This window comes from Sapajus apella, unplaced genomic scaffold (assembly GCF_009761245.1).
Source record: "Sapajus apella isolate SASKATOON/1434 unplaced genomic scaffold, GSC_monkey_1.0 scaffold86, whole genome shotgun sequence".
NCBI classification, from domain to species: domain Eukaryota; kingdom Metazoa; phylum Chordata; class Mammalia; order Primates; family Cebidae; genus Sapajus; species Sapajus apella.
In genome coordinates, this window is record NW_022437026.1 from 502,837 (window position 1) to 522,784 (window position 19,948).

Here is a 19,948-nt window from a genome sequence, read left to right on the forward strand (position 1 = left end):
CTTATTAATTCTCACTAGAATCCTCTGATGTTAAGCAGGCAGGATTATCTCAGCTGTATAGGTTAGTAAGGCAAGACTTTAATAGATTCAGATAAATCCACCCCTAACTCTGACACTGGTTCTTTATTCTTTCACCTTTACTGCAGTTAGATGGAGATGATACATTAACTTTGTTCCTGGGAGTTCCAGCTTGGCTTTCTCCCAGGTCGGCAATATAATGCCTTTAGCAAGCAACAATGAAGCTTGTTAGACTCCAGAACTTCGCCTTGACTTTAGGCCAGGAGAGCCCTCTTTGAAGCCATTACTCTTGATTTAATGATTGTACTTTGTCTTTCATTATGAACGCTAGTTCTTTAGGAAGATTGTTTTTTCTCTGTCTTTTTTTGTTGCCCTCAGCCCATTTTCTGTTTTGTATTTCTGCTAGCAAACTTTTCTGGCTTGTAGCCTTTCTTCCTTTGCATGCTCTTATTATAAAATAACTAAGGCTTAATTCATTCAATTTGGAAAATAGAAAATAGAGGAGACAATTATTCATAGTAACCATCATCACTGTTGCTGTAACATTCTAATATAATTCTCTTTGGGATTCCCCTACACAGGTGATTTCCCTAGTCGATTTCATTGTACTTTTGTGGTATATACATTATTAAAATGTGCCTTTTTACTTAACCCAGTAATATTAAAAATTGCGATTTATGAAAAATTTTTGTGAACATAAATTTAACAAACGTATACCATTGTCCAACCGCATAAAAATAATTTGAAACATCCCTCCTCTTGATGAAAATTTAAGTTTTTCTTCTATTTTAAATTTTTTATTTCAGAAAATTTCAAATATATATAAAAGCAGCAAAAATGGTAGAATAACTTCCCATGTATATTCCCTGAACTCTGGAATTTTGAACACGTGGTGGGTCTTGTTTTGTTTACATCTCCACCTATTTCTTCTCCTTCAAGTCCATGAATTACTTTAAAGCAAATCTCTATTTATGTTTTCAAAAAAATTAAATAAGTGTTACAATTTTGTGTGTGTGTTCAGAAACATCTTCCATTTTTTTAAAAAACATACACATAATTGACTCTTGGGAGAGAAGTTACAGAGTCAAAATTATGAAAGCCATTCGGGCTCTCAATTTTCATAGTACCAAGTTATTTTCCATAAATGTAGACATTTTAGAGTCCTTGTCAGCCTTATAAGAGTGGTCGTTATAAATAAAACTCTTTAGAGCATAAACATTAGTTTTCAAATCTTTTTTTCTGCTTGGTGTAGTGGCTTGCACTTATAATCTCTGCAATTTGGGAGGCTGAGGTGGGAGGATCACTTGAAGCCAGGAATTTCAGATCAGCCTGGGCAACATGGCAAGGCCATATCTCTACAAAAAAAAAAAAAAAAAAAAAAATTAGACATATGCGGTGGCACCCACCCGTGGCCTGGGAGATTAAGGCTGCAGTGAGCCAAGATCACACCACTGAACTCTAGCCTGGACAACAGAGTGAGACCTCAGCTCAAAAAATTTAAAAATGAAATAAATAAATAAATAAATAACCGTTTTTCTTAAATGTATTGGCAAAAAATGCATCTTGTGTTATTATAAAGTATTCTTAAAATTACTAGTTAGGATAAAAATCTTTCGTCTTAGTTCACATGCTTCCATATTTGTTAAACATCTTGTTTTGGTGAACCGGTTTTCTTTCGTTTTTCACATTCCTTGACTATTTATTTATTGGCATATTAGTGGTTTTCTTATTACTATAAAAATACTGTGTTTTTATTTGTTTATAGATTGACGTTTTCATTGTGATTTTTCTTTTCTGTTGGAAGATAGTTTTTTGTTTAAGCTTGGGAAGTTATCGTGAACCCAATATAGTTTACAATGTTAATTTTTTATGTCTCTTAAAACATCTAGCTTTTTTCCCCAACTAAAATTTATTTTGTGTACAAGTGAATCAAAAATAATTTTTGTTATCAAACAAGTATTCCGTTGCCTAAATTCCATTTGATGAATAATCTATCTTAGTAGTTCTCAACTCCAGCTGTATGTTAAGTATCTCCTGGAAAGCATTTCCTTGATTGAAGCTGATATGTGAAGCCATAATCTATGGTGTTTTACGATCATCATAATCTCTAAGAGGAGTGGTGTATTTATCCATTTTTATGCTGCTGATAAAGATGTACCTGAGACTGGGCAATTTACAAAAGAAAGAGGTTTAATGAGCTTACAGTTCCAAGTGGCAGGAAAGACCTTACAATCATGGCAGAAGGCAAGGAGGAGCAAGTTATATCTTATGTAGATGATGGCAGACGAAGAGAGAGAACTCTCTTGTGCTGGGAAGCTCCTCTTTGTAAAACCATCAGATCTTATGAGACTTATTCACATAGGAAAGACCTGCCCCCCATGTTTCAATTACTTCCCACTTGGTGCCTTCCACAGCACATGGAAATTCAAGGTGAGATTTGGGTGGGGACACAATCATTCCGCCCACAGCCCCTCCCAAATCTCATGTCCTCACATTTCAAAACCAATATTGCCTTCCCAACAGTTCCCCAAAATCTTAACTCATGTCAGCATTAACTCAAAAGTCCACAGTTCAATATCTCATTTGAGACAACACAAGTCACTTCCACCTAGGAGCCTGTAAAATCAAAAGCAAGTTAGTTACTTCTTAGATACAATGGGGGAATAGACATTGGCAAATACAGCTGTTCCACAGGGAGAAATTGTCCAAAACAAATGAGGTACAGGCCCCCCATTTAAGTCCAAAGTCCAGCAGGACAGTCAAATCTTAAAAGCTCTAAAATAATCTTCTTTGACTCCATGTCGCACATCCAGGTCATGCTGATGCAAGAGGTAGGTTCCCATGGTCTTGAGCAGCTCTGCCACTGTGGTTTGGCAGGGTACAGCCCCCCTCCTGGCTGCTTTTGTGGGCTGCTGTTGAGTGTCTGCAGCTTGCCCAGGCACATGGTGCAAGCTGTTGATGGATCTACCATTCTGGGATTTAGAGGATGTTATCCTTCTTCTCACAGCTCCACTAGGTGGTGCCCCAGTAGGGAATGTATGTGGAGGGTCTGACCCCACGTTTCCCTTCTGCACTGACCTAGCAGAGGTTCTCCATGAGGGCCCAGACCTTGCAGCAAACTTTTGCCTGTGCATCCAGGCATTTCCATACATCCTCTGAAATCTAGGCAGAGGTTCCCAAACCTCAGTTCTTGACTTCTGTGCACCCAGAGGCTCAACACCACATGGAAGGTGCCAAGGCTTGGGGCTTCCACCCTCTGAAGCAACAGCCTGAGCTGTACCTTGGCCCGTTTTAGTCACAGCTGGAGCAGCTGGGACACAGAGCACCAAGTCCCTAGACTACACATAGCAGAAGGACCCTGGTCTCAGCCCATGAAACCTTTTTTTCCCTCTTAAACCTCTGCGTCTGTGATGGGAAGGGCTGCCACAAAGGTTTCTGATATGCCCTGGAGACATTTTCCCCATTGGTGATTAACATTCGGCTTCTTGTTACTTATGCACATTTCTGCAGCTGGCTTGAATTTCTCCTCAGATAATGGGATTTTCTTTTCTATCACATTGTCAGGCTGCAAATTTTTCCAAACTTTTATGCTCTGTTTCCCTTTTAAAACTGAATGTTTTTAACAGCACCCAAGTCACCTCTTGAATGCTTTGCTGCTTAGAAATTTCTTCAGCCAGATACCCTAAATCATCTCCCTCAAGTTCAAATTTCCACAGATCTCTAGGGCAGGGACAAATGCCACCAGTGTCTTTGCTGAAACGTAACAAGAGTCACCTTTCCTCTGGTTTCCAACAAGTTCTTCATCTCCATCTGAGACCACCTCAGCCTGGATTTTATTGTCCATATCGTTATCAGTATTTTTGACAAAGCCATTCAACAGGTCTCTAGGAAGTTCCAAACTTTCCTATACTTTCCTGTTTTCTGAGCCCTCCAAACTGTTCCAACTTCTGCCTGTTACCCAGTTCCAAAGTCACTTCCACATTTTCGATTATTTTTTCAGCAGCACCCCACTCCTAGTACCAATTTACTGTATTAGTCCATTTTCATGCTGCTGGTAAAGACATACCTGAGACTGGGCAGTTTACAAAAGAAATAAGTTTACCAGACTTACAGTTCCAAGTGGCTGGGGAGGCCTCCCAATCATGGTGGAAGGCAAGGAGGAACAAGTCACATCTTACGTGGATGGCAGCAGGCAAAGAAAGAGAGCTTGTGCAGGGAAACTCCCCCTTATAAAACCACTAGATTTCATGAGACTTATTCACTATCATAAGAACAGTATCGGAAAGACCTGGCCCTATGATTCAATTACCTCCCTTTGGGTTCCCTCCCACAGCACATGGGAATTCAAGATGAGATTTGGATGGGGACATAGCCAAATGATATGAAGTGGGACATGAACATCAGCATTAATATTTTTTTAAAAACCTTACTAAGAGATTTTAATGTGCTTTCTGGTTTGAGAACCACTGTTCTGCTTATATTATGCTGACTTCTTTATATTAAAGTCCTAAATATGTGTCTTTTTTCTGAATATTTATGTGTTCTATTAATCTATCTCTCTGCTTTTCAGTCTCTCTCTCTCTCTCTCTCTGTGTGTGTGTGTGTGTGTCTGTGTGTGTGTGTGTCTGTGTGTGTGTGTGTTTGTGTGTATGTTTAGGCTTTGTAAAACATTTATGCCTGATACAGGCCTCTCCATACCAAACTTTGCTTTGTTTTTTAGAATGAGAGATTACTGCATATTACCAGTTCCCTTTCTCTTCTTGTTGGACCACTAAGTTTATAAAGAAATCAGCTATAAAATCCCTCTCTCAACTCCTGTTTTCAGTCCTCTCATTCATACAGCTCTCAAAGATCATAGAAGAGCTCCCTAAACACATTTTCTCCACATCTTCACCAACTGGAACCACCTGCTCTCTGGCCACTATGCTACAGCTATTCTCTCTATGATGAGTGACCTCCATGTTGTCTGTATCTACTGCTTATTGTTTTCCAGACTTCTCATCAGCTTTCAGTTCAGCTGTCATCCATGCTCCTCTCCTTTGCTTCACAACAGCATGAATTCTTGGTTCTCCTTTTACTTCTCTAGTTGTTCCTTTTTAGGCTCTTTGTGAGTATCCTCCTGGGCCCCAACTCCTTTTCCTGCATGCAGCCCTTATCCATTGGAAGTCCATGCATTCTGTCCTAGGCCCTCTTTTCCTCTCTTTTTTTCCCTTTTTGTTCATTTTTCCTTTCTCTCTTACTCACTTTTAAGCTTTCGATATTATCTAATGATTCCCAGATATTTATCTCTGGTCCAGACTTCCCTTATGAATCCTAAGAACTATACAACCAAGTGCTTATTTCTAATATTCTACTTAAAAGTCACACTGGCATCTCAAATCAAAATGTCCAGAACAATGTCCTCACCATCTTCTCCTCTTCTTTGATTGCCCCTTCTCTTTCTTACCTTCTACAACCACTGTGTCCTGTTGCTTCAAGCTCCTGAAGGTTTCCAATCCATTATTTTCCTTTATTTTTACTCTCACTGCTGTAATACAAAAAATGATTATGAAATTATTAATTTTACAGCTGATATTCTTATATGTATTTATTATCACCTGCAATTCATTATTCAATGACTGCAAAAATAATACTAGTTTTGCTTTTCTTTTTGAAATGATTAGAAATTCACAAGTAGCTGCAAAAATAGTACAGAATACAGTTTAACAATTACCCATTTTCCCCAATGGGAGCATCTAAATAACTGTAACAAATTATTCAAATTATGAAACTGACAATGGCACAGAATAATTAACCAGACTATAGAGCTTCCTGGGATTTCAGGTTTTGCGTGCACACATCATCTTGTTCCTCTCTGAGCATAGTTCTTTGATATTTTATCACATTTATAGATTCATATAATTATCACCACAGTCAAGATACAAAATTGTCTGTCACCGTAAAGGAACTCTCTCATGCTACGCCTTCAAAGTCACACCTCTTCCCTGATCCTACTGGTAAACGCTGGTCTATTTTCTCTCTCTAATTTTCCCATTTTGGAAAGGTACAGATGGAACCATACAGCATGTAATCTTTGGAGACTGGCTTTTTTCACTCAGCATAAACTCCTTAAGTTCTGTCCAAGTGTTACATGTGGTAATAATTTCTTCCTTCTTATTGCTTGTGCCTGTGTCCACTTCTATCTAGTCAACTCCCACTCATCATTTGCTTAAGTATTGTTTACTTGGAGAAACTTTTTCTTGACTTTCTTTCTAATACACCTTTTTTATAGCACCTTGTACTTCTCCTTCATAGTAAAATGTATTTAATAATTTTTATGATTAATTATTTAACATCTGAGTGAATAACTTGGAATAAGGGTGAATCCCCAAGGAATGATGTGAGGTAAACTAACTAGATTGCAGAAGTGGAAGAAGTAGAGCTGTCTTGAATGGACAGTTCACTTATAGAGTAAAATTCCGGCAAGAATGAGCAACTCAGGTTTTCAGTATTGTTGGCAGAACACAGCGGCAATGGGTTCTGGGGTGTGAATGAAATGGGAATGAAGTAGAGTGGAGAAGGATGGTGGTCAGTAAGAGGCATTCAGCCACTGTAGTTGCATTTATCTGGGAGGCTTTTATATTAATAGCAAGAGCTCAGTAATCAGAGTATAAAGCAAAATTTCAATATCACTTAGGATAGAAGACAAAAGGCCCCAACCACTTGTGTGGCATTCAGGTGAGGCGTCCAGATTCGAGAGGGTTTCATTAATAGGCATGAGTAAGTGGGCAGATTTTGGGAAGTGGATCAACACTACATCTTCCCAAATTGGGAAGTATGTAAGATAAATAAGATGAAGAGGACTGAGACTGCTGATCTCCATGTTGCCCGCATCAGGACTGGTTCAGAAACTGGGTGGAAATTAGCCAGCATATAAGTGATGTCAATGGAACCAGTACAAGAAACTGAAAATTTTATAGGCAGAAGAAATCAGGCAGGTGCTGATACATTTTCCCTGACAAATACCACACCACTCTCTAGCATTCTTTCCATTTCTATACCTTACTTTACAGCATTATGCTGTTTTTATGTGGTTTAATTCTCTCTTCCTCAACATAATTGTTAAATTCAGATATCCACTGGCAGTTGTACTATTTCTGCTGTCAAACGACACCTTGTTGAAATATAAGAAGTTTTAAATCCCATATTAACTTTTTGATTAACTCCCTCTCTGTACATAGAAATGAGTATATTTATATCCATAAATATTTAGATAAAAAGTTTACTGTTTCATTTTGTTATTTTTAGTTAAACATCTTTGCCTGATTGATACAGCTATGTGAATATTTCCCAACTGGAAAGGCAGATGAAGAAGGAAGGGAAGAAAAGGGAGACTAACACATTTATGATCTGCAATGGCTCTGGTAATGTTCTAGGTATTTTACAGAAATTATGCTGTATAGCTCTCAACAACCCTGGTAGGTAGATATCAGCAGCAGTACTTTACATATGGGAAAACAGAGGTTCACCAAGTTAAAATACCTTACACAAAGTCATAATGAACGATAGAAATGAGATTCAAACAGAAGCCAAACTCCAAAGTCCCTTCTCTTACCATTTTAGCATAGGAAATTGAATGCAGGGTAAGGGTAGGAGTAGATAACCTATCAGATTCTTGAGCTGCCATGGTATGGATGGGAAGATAGAGATGAAAGGAACCCTCCAAAATCTGGGAACCCTTGCAGGGACAAGGAGAGGCAGCATAACTGGCTGAGGGTGCTTATGCCCATTTTCCAGTTGATAAACTTCCTGCTGCTCCCTGCAGGTCTTTATTACCCTTAGGAGACATGCATGTTTCCTGCACCTTAAACTAAGAAGGCAAGGAATGACAAAGTCAGGTGACACGCTTCCGGATGCCAAATGAATCACCCACAAAACCAGAACTAGAACTTCAAACCTCTCACTCTGTTATTACAGCGTTAAGTCAGGGCTGACTCCACTTCCCTTAATTCCTGGACTGCTCAGCTCTGAACAATGCTGACCCACTCCCTAGGGAGGGGAACCTGCCCTTGGATCCTGGCTGTGCAGCATGAGGCGGGAGGTTATGTGTTCCCAGAGATGTCTTTTTCCTCTTGCCAGGAGTTTGCTATTGTTTACAGAGAATTACATTCTACATCTAGAACTTTTACAGTGATGCACCCTGTATGGCACAGCACTGAGGTAAATAGCAGCTGAGTTAATTTTCTGATAGTGAAACCTCCCGTCCATATCCCTGTGTCTGGCTGGGTCTGGGACTCATGTATCAGAGAATGAGAAAGTGTGTGTGTGTGTGTGTGTGTGTGTGTGTGTGTGTGTGTGTTCCTACAGCCTGTTGTAGCCTGTCCTTCAGTCCTCCTCAGCTTGGTCCCTCCTCTCTGCAGAGGGCAGTGTGTTAGACAGGCTGAAGAGTGGCCAGAAAACAAAACAGATCTCCTCATTGTGGGGGGAGACTTCCAAAAGAGTTCTAGAGAACCCAAAATCTTCCCTTAGAAGGAAAAACCCAGCAGGCTGAATACCAAAGAAGAGGACTGATCCTTGGAAATGCAAGGTCACTGACAACAGTAGGAACAAGGTATTTGAAAGAAGCCCCAAGCCGTCTTCTGATACGTTACTCAGGTAGGAAAAGGAGACACCGATGGATCAGAGATAATCCTATGCTGAGCGGGGTTGGCGTTGTGTGTTCTTGGCTTTTCTCTCTCATTGATAGCCCCTATTCTGAGCTCGGGAACCTTAGGAGCTGGGAAAACTGTTATTGATTAGGAATCTCAGGAAGAGAAAGTAATCAGCAGGAGAATATTTAAGATATACTATTTCTGGGCTTTTGAAGTTTGAAACTGGTAGACGAAGGATTATGGAATTGGGCACATAAATAGCAAGATAATTATGATAAAAATAAGCTGTTTTGAATTTGTATAACACCTCAAAGGAAATAAAATGTGTTTATCTGTGAAACCATATTTAAAAATAAAACCTGATGCTGTTTGGAAGTGTGTGCGAGCACTGCATTTCTTACCTAGGTGTCAAGGGGCCTGTCTTGCAATTACTTTGTTCCTCTACAAAGTAAACTTTTGTGAGGTGCCAGGATACAGATTAAGCTCCCTCATTTCAACTGTAGATCACATATGTTTAAGGAATCGCTGGAGATAGGTAAAAATAGGAAGCAAGAAAAGCTGATAGCACTCAGATTTTATAATCTGTTGAGTACCATTGAGTTAAAAGATCTGTTGAAAAAGGCTTAGGATTCCTAGGCACCATGGTGGAAAGGGGTTCCCCCTTTCCCTAGGGTTTCCGAGTTCATTTGGATTCCTGGGTCTCTAGGAAGTTGGAGGAGGGCAAAGATCATAATAAGCACAATTTCTCAGTACCCGAGAAGAGTAAGAGGGCGAGGTAACCGCTCTTAGATACCCTCCTCTCTGCCTCTTCGACGCTAGGAGATATCACAGGGTATTCGGCAAGTTACCTCCACAAATCTGCTTCTCTGGATTTAAAAAGAATCACCTCACCAGTGTGCCCTTTCATGCACTCTGTGTCCTCTCACAGGTTTCCTTCCCTAGAAAGATAGAGCCTGGGGCCCTGAGAGAGCCAGGATGAAGATCCTAATTCCCAGGCCGGTGCTCTGTCCTCTGCAGTTTCCCAGTGAAAGACTGCGAGTCCTGAGAACCAGGCCTTTTTACTCAAAAAGCAGAAGATAGAAATAGGATTAGGGATCAGTCCCAGGAACATGAACAAGGGAAACAACCCAAGACTGCATAATCTGGTGAATACTAGAAAAAAAAATTCTGATTCTACCTCTGTTTTCAGAATATGCTTTCAAGACAGACATGCAGGTGTCAGCTATGCCCCTATAAGCTTCCTATATAGACACCCTTGCAGGCAGATTCAATCCACCCATCTTTCCAAATTAGAGTGTATTGTTAGTAAAATTTGGTTTCATCCTTGTGGTTTCCAAGATTCTTTTGGATTCTAATGTAATTCCTTCTTGACCTTGTTGGTCTTGCTCATTTGAAAGACAAGTATATATGTAAAAGAAGTAGTGTAAAGAACATTGGGTTTGTAAGTAAAAGACCTGGGTGTGCAACCTTGCTCTGCCTTTCAAATTTTTTTTAAAAAGTGGTTAATTGGCCGGGCGCGGTGGCTCAAGCCTGTAATCCCAGCACTTTGGGAGGCCGAGGTGGGTGGATCACGAGGTCAAGAGATCGAGACCATCCTGGTCAACATGGTGAAACCCCGTCTCTACTAAAAATACAAAAAATTAGCTGGGCATGGTTGTGCATGCCTGTAATCCCAGCTCCTCAGGAGGCTGAGGCAGGAGAATTGCCTGAACCCAGGAGGCGGAGGTTGCGGTGAGCCGAGATCGCGCAATTGCACTCTAGCCTGAGTAACAAGAGTGAAACTCCATCTCAAAAACAATGCACAGCTAATTCTTTTTATCTTGATACCTCTCTCCATCACTAATTCATAACTTAATCCCTCAGTGTCTGCCTTGCCTTCTTTTTATGAAAGTGCCTAGCACAGCAGCTGTCTTTAGTAACACCATCGTTACTAAAGACAGCTTTATTAGATCTTAAAACAGGAAGCTTGTTTTTTAGGATGTCGGTGACAAGTAATTCTCAAATTCTCTAGATCTGAGCACCGTTCTGTCACTTCCAAATTAATATGTTCAGTCCATTAAACATGTTTTTTGTTTATTTGCTTTTGTTTTGTTTTTTGTTTTTGTCTTTGTTTTTTTTTTTTTTTTCAGATAGCTCAAGGGTAAGGATGAAAGACTATACAAAAGATGAAAGGCAGACTGTTTCTGGCTAGGAGCTGCTACCTCCATATATTTTACCCTTCTCGCTTTTAGTCTTGAGTCCTCTGCCCCTAGCCCAAAGTCATGAATAACTTCCTTGACCCATATGGCATCCACTTGGGAGGGTAGATCACTTATCTATCTAAAAAAAACATAACTGGAAGATCCACGTGTGTTGATAAGCAAGTAGTAAGGTTGAAGGTGAGGCTGACACCAAGATTTAATTGTACCTTACTAGAATGGGGCCAGATGTTACACTGAGTTCAATCACGGAATTTTTCACAACATGTAAGCAGGCAGAGTACAGGAAATCTAATTTTAGAAGCCTTATATCTAGGTATATTTTGGTAAGAAGAGTTTATTCTGGAAAGTCGTGGGTAAATTGCAGATTGTGTACCAGAGACTGTATTGCACTAACTGAAAAGAAATGCCACTTAATAAGAGTTGTGTCATTGTTGCAAATAGAATATAGTCGGGATTAAAATAGATGCATAAATGTCATGTGACATTATGTATGCTTGTATTGTATGTATAAAAGTTTAGAGAATTAATATTACTGTTTAGTTCAATTTCATTATGGTTATGTTCATGAGCTTTTATGGTCTTCAGACTATTTAGTCTCGTAAAGATTTAGCATGGAGTTTACTGCTCATTTCACTTTCATTCCCTTCCTTTTTGTATCTCCTTCATTGTGCTGTTTCTCCTCAGGATTCTCAATTAAAGAGGGAAGTTAAACCTTTTAACATGCTAAGAGAAAGTCTGAAGCAGCTGCTGAGAGAAAAGTTAAGGAATGATAACGACAAGTGAGGCAATATTATTGTTCTAATTAGGACCCTGCCTGAAGAGATTTGACTCTGTAGATATAGGAATATGTAAACTAGAGGCAAACTATATACAATCATATTTTGCAACTATCAAACACAGTTATCAGAATAAAATAAATTACAATTTCACTAGACCCTTGATTCTAATGTCATGAATTTCATTATTCATGACGTTAAATAGAGAACTGCGGATAATGCTTTATAGTGTTAAGAATTTTACAGCTCAGCTAAGAGAAGAAGCAGTAGCCTACATATTTTATTTTTAACATAGTGGGAAAAGTATTTAGATATAATGAAAGGAAGCACAGTATTGGTCAGGTTGAACAGGAACCTTAGCCAGAAGTATTCTTCTAGTAGTCAGGTGGGCCAGAATTGAACCCATGGGAAAAGTCATCCTAGAGGGTTTTGGCATCGAGGCATGCCTTTTCTCAGCTTGACAGAGTGTCCAGGCAAAGCCATGTGGTTTCTGAGTATGAATTTCAAAGAAAAAAGTCATCTAGAGAGGAATATTGCTGTTACAAGTAAATGTAAGTGTCCTCTGATGTTTAAGCTTTGGTGGCCTCTGTCTGGTGAGTTTCCCACATTGGCTTTCGTGGATATGTATGGATATGCCTCGTGTGTATGCCTTAAAAATCCTAGGCTCATCTGGTACATTCCATGTGCCTCTACCTAAACTGTAACCATTAGAAAGGGCTTACTGTATACACAGTGTCAGTCTCCATATGCAAGCCTGGAGCCTGAAAGTCGGAAGTCCTGCCTGTCCTGGCTGATGTCTCCCACCCCCTGCCTGCATTCTCCATTGTCCCTGATCGCACAGCAGAGCCTCCCCGGACAAGTCCCTCACCCAACCCTGCCATCTTAACTGTTCTTATGGTAATGTAAATACCTCTGACCCAACCCTGCCATTGTAACTGAACTTGTGGTCACGTATACTCCTTGCACCTACCCCCCACCACGGTAACTGATCTTACTCTGCAACACCCCCACCCCACAAAAAACTACCCCAACCTATAAAGCCAATTCCCACCTTAGCCGCTTCGCCTGTCCTTTCTCAGATTCCGCCCGCTTGCACCCAAGCAAGAAATAAAACGGCCTTTTTGCCCACACAAAGCCTGTTTGGAAGATCTGTTTATTAAATGCACTTAATATTCGATACTATTGGACACGAATAACACACACGGAAAGCAATTTCACTGAGTGGGGCTCATCACTCCATACATTAATCTGCTTACTCTAGCATCCAATTTCATTGGGTTGCTAGGTATTAATATGCCTCGTCTCTTTAAACTACTGACGTACAAATAAAAGTGACGGTGAGAACCTGGCTCAGGAAATGCAGTAGCCGGCCGTATTGCATCCAAAGGTGAGTGCTCTGTAATAGGTGTGATAGTCAGTGTAAGGGGATGAGCATGAGTTTGAGTTATCAGGGACAGGTGTGTTTGGCCAGGAGCCTATCGTTGAGTATGGATGACCCTCCATGAGCGGTTCTGTGTGGGGGTACACGTGCACAGATGGCTTTGAATGACTCCCTTCAGTATGTATTAGTGGGTGTATCATTTGTTTTCTGGGTAGAGCTCATGAGCCTGAGCTAGCTGCTGACTGACCCTTTTCTCCACTTGTGCTATGGTGAGAAAGAGTGTGCCCAGAGAACCTCCTCCCCAGAAAGCCAAACTGGTTAAACTGGCTGCTCCCTGAATGAAAATAATTACTTCTGATAATCCCGTAAAAAGGAAGCAAAGAAAAGAAAAATAATGAGAATGGCAGTGATAACTTTTCTAATAGCCTCCATGAGGTCACCCTGCTGATCCAATGTTTTCTTTTCCAGACCTTCTTTGTGCACTCTCTCAAGGCTTTGTTTCTTAAAAGTTTCATCGCTAGTGCCTGTCCTTCCATGTGGCCTCGAGAATCGTGGAAACTTTCTCAGCCACCTTTCTCCTTGCCTTTTTGGTAGGAGAATAGTTAGATAGCAAAGTCCACAGCATCTAGTGAACTTTGCTATCTAACTATTCATCGACGTCTTAGATCCCATTCTATGTACAAACCCACAGATAAGAATTTCCCTCTTCTGTGCAATTTTCCACCCACTGGCTCCTTTGCTGTTTACCTGGGCTCTCTCAACCAACCACACACTTTGTGTCTCTTGAGTTGTAAGGGATTTGTTTAGCTATTGAACCCACATACAAGTTCATGGTGCTCCAGGAACACTGGAAAACCGGTAAGGCAGAATCTGGGAGGCTTCTTTATATAGGTCTTTCAGACACTGAGAGACTCTGCCTCAGTAAATAACATTGTGGTTATTGGTAATAAAACAACGCATAATGCAATGATAGAGGACAGCATCATGTGGCTAATTTAACACCTGTACAATATAGTAGCATCTTATATAAGCTATACTTCTGATTTTTGTTTTATGTTTTTATTGTCACTACAAAACTGGATCACATATTTAGAATTATTTAGCAGAAAAATTACCATATTTTCTTTCAAGTTAATCAGAATTAAAGAAGTAGGCTTTGCTGACTATAGAGCCGTGAGTGTGTCTTCTCAAGCAAAGGCAAAATATACATTTTGGAGAGGTTTGGAAGAGCAGTAAACATGAGTCTCTTTGGAAAGAAGGAACCAGGTTTCTGGTGGTATTATTTGAAATATATACTGATTATGTTACATACACTTAACAGAGATACACATAAAGAATCCCTTGCCAGAAAAACAAGAAACTAACAACTAGAGTCTACTTGGAGGAGAATTAACAACTTGATAAATGGAGAAGAATCTGGTGGGAGAAAGATTTTTATGCTATACAATTTAACCTTTCCATTTTTTGAATCACATGAATGCATTTTCTATTTATTTAAAGGAGTAAGGGAAAGAGAAGGTGACTTGGTAATGATACTCCCTTTATATGCTGGTAGGAATGAGTGTCCATGTCTATATCTGATATGAACAGGGCGAGCACCTTGAAGCTCTGAGGGATGAGGAATTAAACAGTTTCCATTGATAAATGCTGTCTGTTCATTGCTTGTGACGGTGCGGATATTCCAGAGAAAGAAAGCAAATGTGTAACTCATATCCTTTGACATCTGTCAACTTTTTATTCATTGTCTGAATTAACTGTGTATAAAAATGAAATTAAATGTTTTGTTTAGAGCTAGGCATGGTAGCTCATGCCTGTAATTCCAGAGACTCGGGGGGCTGAGGCAGGAGGATTAGCTGAGCCCAAGAGTTTGAGACTTGAATGAGTCGTGATCACACCACTGCACCCAAGCCTGGACTACAGACCAAGATCCCGACTTCAAAAAACGTTTTGCTTAAAATGTGTGATGCCCAGCTAAAAAAATGTATTAGACATGCGTAAGACTGTAGGGGAGGTGGATCATACCCACATAACCCATGGATCACAGTTGTTCAGACAGATGTTGTAAATCTGTAATTGATCATGGGAGCAGAAGTCTCGGGTGGGAGGAGACACTTCCAAATAATTTCAGTAGCAATCGAATGAAAGGACGAGACCAGATCAGAGCTGTCTTTGCTATATAACAGAGAAGCGAGAAATGCTGAGAGGAGGAGGAGGTTGGGAGTGTTCTTCCAGTCTGAATATCAGCTAAATAAAGAGACATAAATGGATGACTCAGAGAGGTAGCCATTTACTTAACTAGTGATCTGTAGAGGCAGTTTAAAATTCTGTGTGTGCTCCATTTTATTTTATTTTTCAAGAGCCATTCAATCCTTAGGAACTACTCACGGCTGTGCTCTGTGCATTCTCTGTGGGCCTAGCAGGGAAGAAGACATCCCTGTGGCAATGGGCGATGAGAGGGTCATGACACGGATGCTCCTGGAATGCAGTCTCAGTGACAAGTTGTGTGGTAAGTACAGATTCCACAGACGTCTATCCTCTTATGTAGGCTAAGGTCTGGATTGATTCTAGAAGGAGGATGGTTTGATTTCCAGTAGAAATGAAGACAGTGGTGATAAAGGTTGGGGACTAGAGGCCCTTGTCTTTCTGGGGAGAGGGTAAGTACTAATCAGAGATACAGATGCTGCATCTTCAGTCTTGGTAGGAAAACTGCCAGAAGCAGCGTCATGCACACTTGAATGGCTAAGAAAAAGGGCCACTGGGGTTTCTGATTAGAGAGTTGCTCCCAGCAGTGTTTCTGTTGAATGGAAGTAGAGGGGAATGTAGAAGAGATGACTTTTTCATGTACGCTGAGCTGAGAGCTGGTGGGTAGGGGAAATTGCATGAACCCCAGGCGAGGCTTCCTCATTCTCTTCTCTTTCTGTGTGATTGCCTACCCAGTCATCCAGGAGAAGCAGTATGAAGTGATTATCGTCCCAACTTTCTTGGTTACTATCTTCCTCATCCTTCTCGGGGTCATCCTGTGGCTTTTTATGAGAGAACAAAGAACTCAACAGCAGCGTCCTGGACCTCGAGGTAAAAAGCTCAGACTTCGGGGCTGGGCAGGGGCTTAGAGAAGATGGAGATTAGGAAAAAATATGGTCCAAGTTTCAATGAGCCCATGTCTAGAAGTCTAAGTACCTGCAATGAAAGAGGCACGTGTTCCCTCCTGTGGAGTTGAGAGCAGGGTGATCTCTTTTCTAGGAAGTCCTGAGTTTGAGTTCAACACATGTTTATTGACTGAAGGAGAGTGTGCAAGAAAAGCTCATATAACCTGTTTCATTTCCTATTGGACTATCAAAACTTTGACTGTATGAGTGCCTGAGGACTTAGGAGAAAGACCTAAAGTCCACGGCTTCATTAGCATCCTAGGAGGATGACATTTCACCCCATTTCATTCATTCCTACTCTTTGCCTCCAGGATATATGATGGAAAGGAGTGGCCTTCATATTGTAATAGTCTTTGAAGTGCTAAGTAGAAGATGATAACAGGCTGTTCTGGAGTTCCACTGAGCATTTAATACAAGGGAATCGGCTCATACATGACACTAAGGGTAAAAAGAAGCAAAAACAAAACCCTCATCATGATAAGCAACTCTATAGTGGCTGATCCTTAGATTGTCTTTAAATTTTATCGCAATTCTCACTTTGCTTTTATAGAAAACTTCTCAAACAAGTTGTCTAAACTCACCCCTGCTACTTCTACTCATCACGTTCTCTTTTGATCTCACTAAATTAGGGTTTTTTTCTCTATCATTTCACCAAAACAAGTCTTTCCAACCCCATCAGGGAGAGCTATGTTGACAAGCCCAGTGGTCAAGCCTTCGTCTTCGTCTTACTTGATCTGTCAAAAGCATTTGAAACAGTTTTGAACTTTTTCTATCTTGAAATACTTAAAAAAACTAAAGCCACTTCCTAAATGATATGATTTTTAGTCTTATGGATTCAAATACGTTTTCTATTCCAATGATAGTCCCTTGAACTCAATTCTCATATTAAACCACCTACTGTACAGTTTCAATAAAATAGAAATCTCTTGTGTAATATGCCCAAAACAAAGGTCCTGAAATTCTTTCACGAATGTGCTCCCCAAATAGTCTTGCCTGTCTTAGAAAATGGCAAGCCCTGTCTTCTGTGTTTTCATTCTCAAACCTTGAAGCTATCCGTAACTCCCTTCTTTCCCTCACAGTCCATATCTAATTCATAAGCAAACACTGTTACTCTATTTTAAAAATAAACCCAAGTTACTCTCACCTTTCACAGATCATTGCCATACACTCCTAATGTCCTGCTTCTGCCCCTACTCCTTTATAGAGAGGCTATAATTAGTCTTTTAATACAGTCAGTCCTGTTAATTATCAGCTTGAAATCTCTCTGCCACACACACACATGTAGTAGCTTCCCATCTTGCTCGGAATGAAAAATGACAAATTCTTCCCATGGCCTTCCATGATCTGCTCCTCCCTGGCCTTATCTCCTACCACTCTCCAATGATCCCACGTGGCTCCAGCTACACTGGCTTCCTTGCTGTTTCTCAGCTATTCCAGGTATGCTCCCTGCTTAATGCCTTTGCAATCTTTGCTCCCTTTGCCTACAGTACTCTTCCTGACATCGGCATGATTTGCTCCCTAGTTGCTTCCAGGCCTTTCTCAAATGTTATCTCATCAGAAAGGCCTTTCTTGACCTTCATATATAACATGGGTGACTGATGCTTCTTCTCCTCACCTTTTTTTTTTTTAAAAAAAAGATGGAGTCTTGCTATGTTGCTCAGGCTGAACACTAATTCCCGGGCTCAGGAGATCCTCCTGCCTTGGCCTCCCCAATAGTGAGGATTACAGGCTCATGGCACCACGCTCAGCTCCTTCTCCTTCCTTTATTTTCCTCCACAATATTAATTGCCTGACATATTATTAGCTGTTTCCTCTCCCCTGCCACTAGAAAGTAATTTTCAGGTGAATCTGGACTTTCCCTGTTCCCAACACCTAGAACAGCACGTGGCATGTTAATAGGTGACATTTGTTGAATAAATGAATGAATTAATGAATAAATGTAGGTTTAATAAGAGGATGAACCTCTCTTTTTTTTCTGGCAAAGGGAGGGAAAAAGCACCAGAAGACTTTTTTGACAAAGACTCGAGGAAATATGAAATAATTTGACTTTTGGGGCGACTTGATGGAGAAAGAATAACCATAGCTTGAAGTTTATTAATTATCCATACCTTTCTGTTGAAAGCCATTTGTCTGACTTAAATGACAGTTCTCAGTGGCAGTTACCTCCACCTTTAGGCATCTGTGGTTTGGATACCTATCAGGAACTTTCCTAACTGTCTCCACACCACCCTCATGGGGAGTGCTCAACTGGAACCCTGAGGAAGACAGAAAGGAAGTGTCATGAGCACTTTCCTGGGGTCCTTCTTGAGTTGTCTTAAAAAGCTCTGAGGATTATTATAAAGGTTCTACAAGCTTGGCATTGATGCCGGTTTATGGAGAAGCGTCAGAAGACAACTCCACATTGGCCTGAGAGAAAACTGCTGAAGGAACTTCCTTGCCAATTTGTTTCAGACTCTGCTTTCCGGGAATCCCTAGGGCAGGGAAAAACTAGTTGACATCATCTCTCTGTTCTAGACATTGCCCCTGTCCCTCCATCTAGGGACCTAAGCTGGGAAGCAGCTGGATGTGGAGGAAATGTGGCTTTGCCACTTAAGGAGACATCTGTGGAAAACTTTCTGGGAGCTACCACACCTGCCTTGGCTAAGCTGGAGGTGCCCCGGGAGCAACTCTCTGAAGTTCTGGAGCAGATTTGCAATGGTAGCTGTGGGCCCATCTTTCGAGCCAGTATGAACACTGGGGACCCTTCTAAGCCCAAGAGTGTTATTCTCAAAGCTTTAAAAGGTAAAACAAGAAGTGTTTCACCCCCCACCCCCTGACAGTAAATATTAACAGGATTTGCGAATATTGAGATGTTAATCAACAGACAGTTGTGATTACAACTGTGTACAAAAGAAGGAAATACAGAGTGGGACCTTGAGACAGAAATGTTCTTCTTGGTGTCTTTTTAAAAAAATGTTACAAATTGTTTATTTGTGGGTCTTCACCCACATCTCCAAATAATAACTAAAATGACTAACCCAAATAAGTATAATGTTATGATGAGAAAGACGTCAGCTGTAGGTTTTCACGCAGTCTTTATTATGTTGAGGCACCTTCCTTCTGTACTTACTATGGTTTCACATACATAATTTCTTGTATTTTTTATAATAATTTTCTGATCCTGAGGCTTCTAAATCAGTAAAATGGGAGTAATAATTATTGTAAAAAATACAAGAAATTATGTATGTGAAAACATAGCAGTGGTTGGTACAGAGTAAGCACTCAAAATGGCAGCTGTTATAAGGATAATTACATAACATGAGTTTGTGTAGTGTTTTTATAATGAAAGGATATTGGATTTTATCAAATGCCTTTTCTGCATTGATCGAAATGATCACATGATGTTTATCCTTTATTCTGTTACTGTGGTATGTCACAGAATTGATTTGCATATGTCGAAACATCTTTGCATCCTAGGTTCCCTGGCTCATCTTTGGCTATTGAGGCTGTTAAAACTGATGTTTTCACAATGAATGTTACTTGGACTAGGATTCCATGGTTGTTTCCTCGTTTTACTTTACTCTTTGATACCCCTTCCTGATACGATATTTCTTTCCTTTTTTTTTTTTTGAGACAGTTTCACTCTTGTCACCCAGGCTGGAGTGCAGTGGTGTGATCTGGGCTCATGGCAATCTTCACCTCCCAGGTTTAAGTGATTCTTCTGCCTTAGCCTCCCAAGTAGCTGGGATTATAGGCGTGTGCCACCATGCCCAGCTAATTTTGGTATTATTAGTAGAGACAGGGTTTCACTATATTG

General features: G+C 40.4%; 1 protein-coding gene across 5 annotated transcripts in view; it reads left to right on the forward strand.

Moving 5' to 3' along the window:
* STYK1 (serine/threonine/tyrosine kinase 1) overlaps window positions 1-19,948 on the forward strand; it is a 45,372-nt gene that overhangs the window by 12,134 nt on the left and 13,290 nt on the right. For 3 of the 5 annotated variants that reach the window (XM_032254328.1, XM_032254326.1, XM_032254327.1), the window contains exons 2-4: window positions 15,424-15,512; window positions 15,944-16,078; window positions 18,667-18,933. In XM_032254328.1, the coding sequence (XP_032110219.1) occupies window positions 15,449-15,512; window positions 15,944-16,078; window positions 18,667-18,933 (466 nt within the window). In that variant the 5' untranslated portion in view covers window positions 15,424-15,448. Of the gene's footprint in view, window positions 1-12,583; window positions 15,513-15,943; window positions 16,079-18,666; window positions 18,934-19,948 lie in introns of those variants that run through there. The other 2 variants (XM_032254330.1, XM_032254331.1) reach the window with 2 other exon arrangements.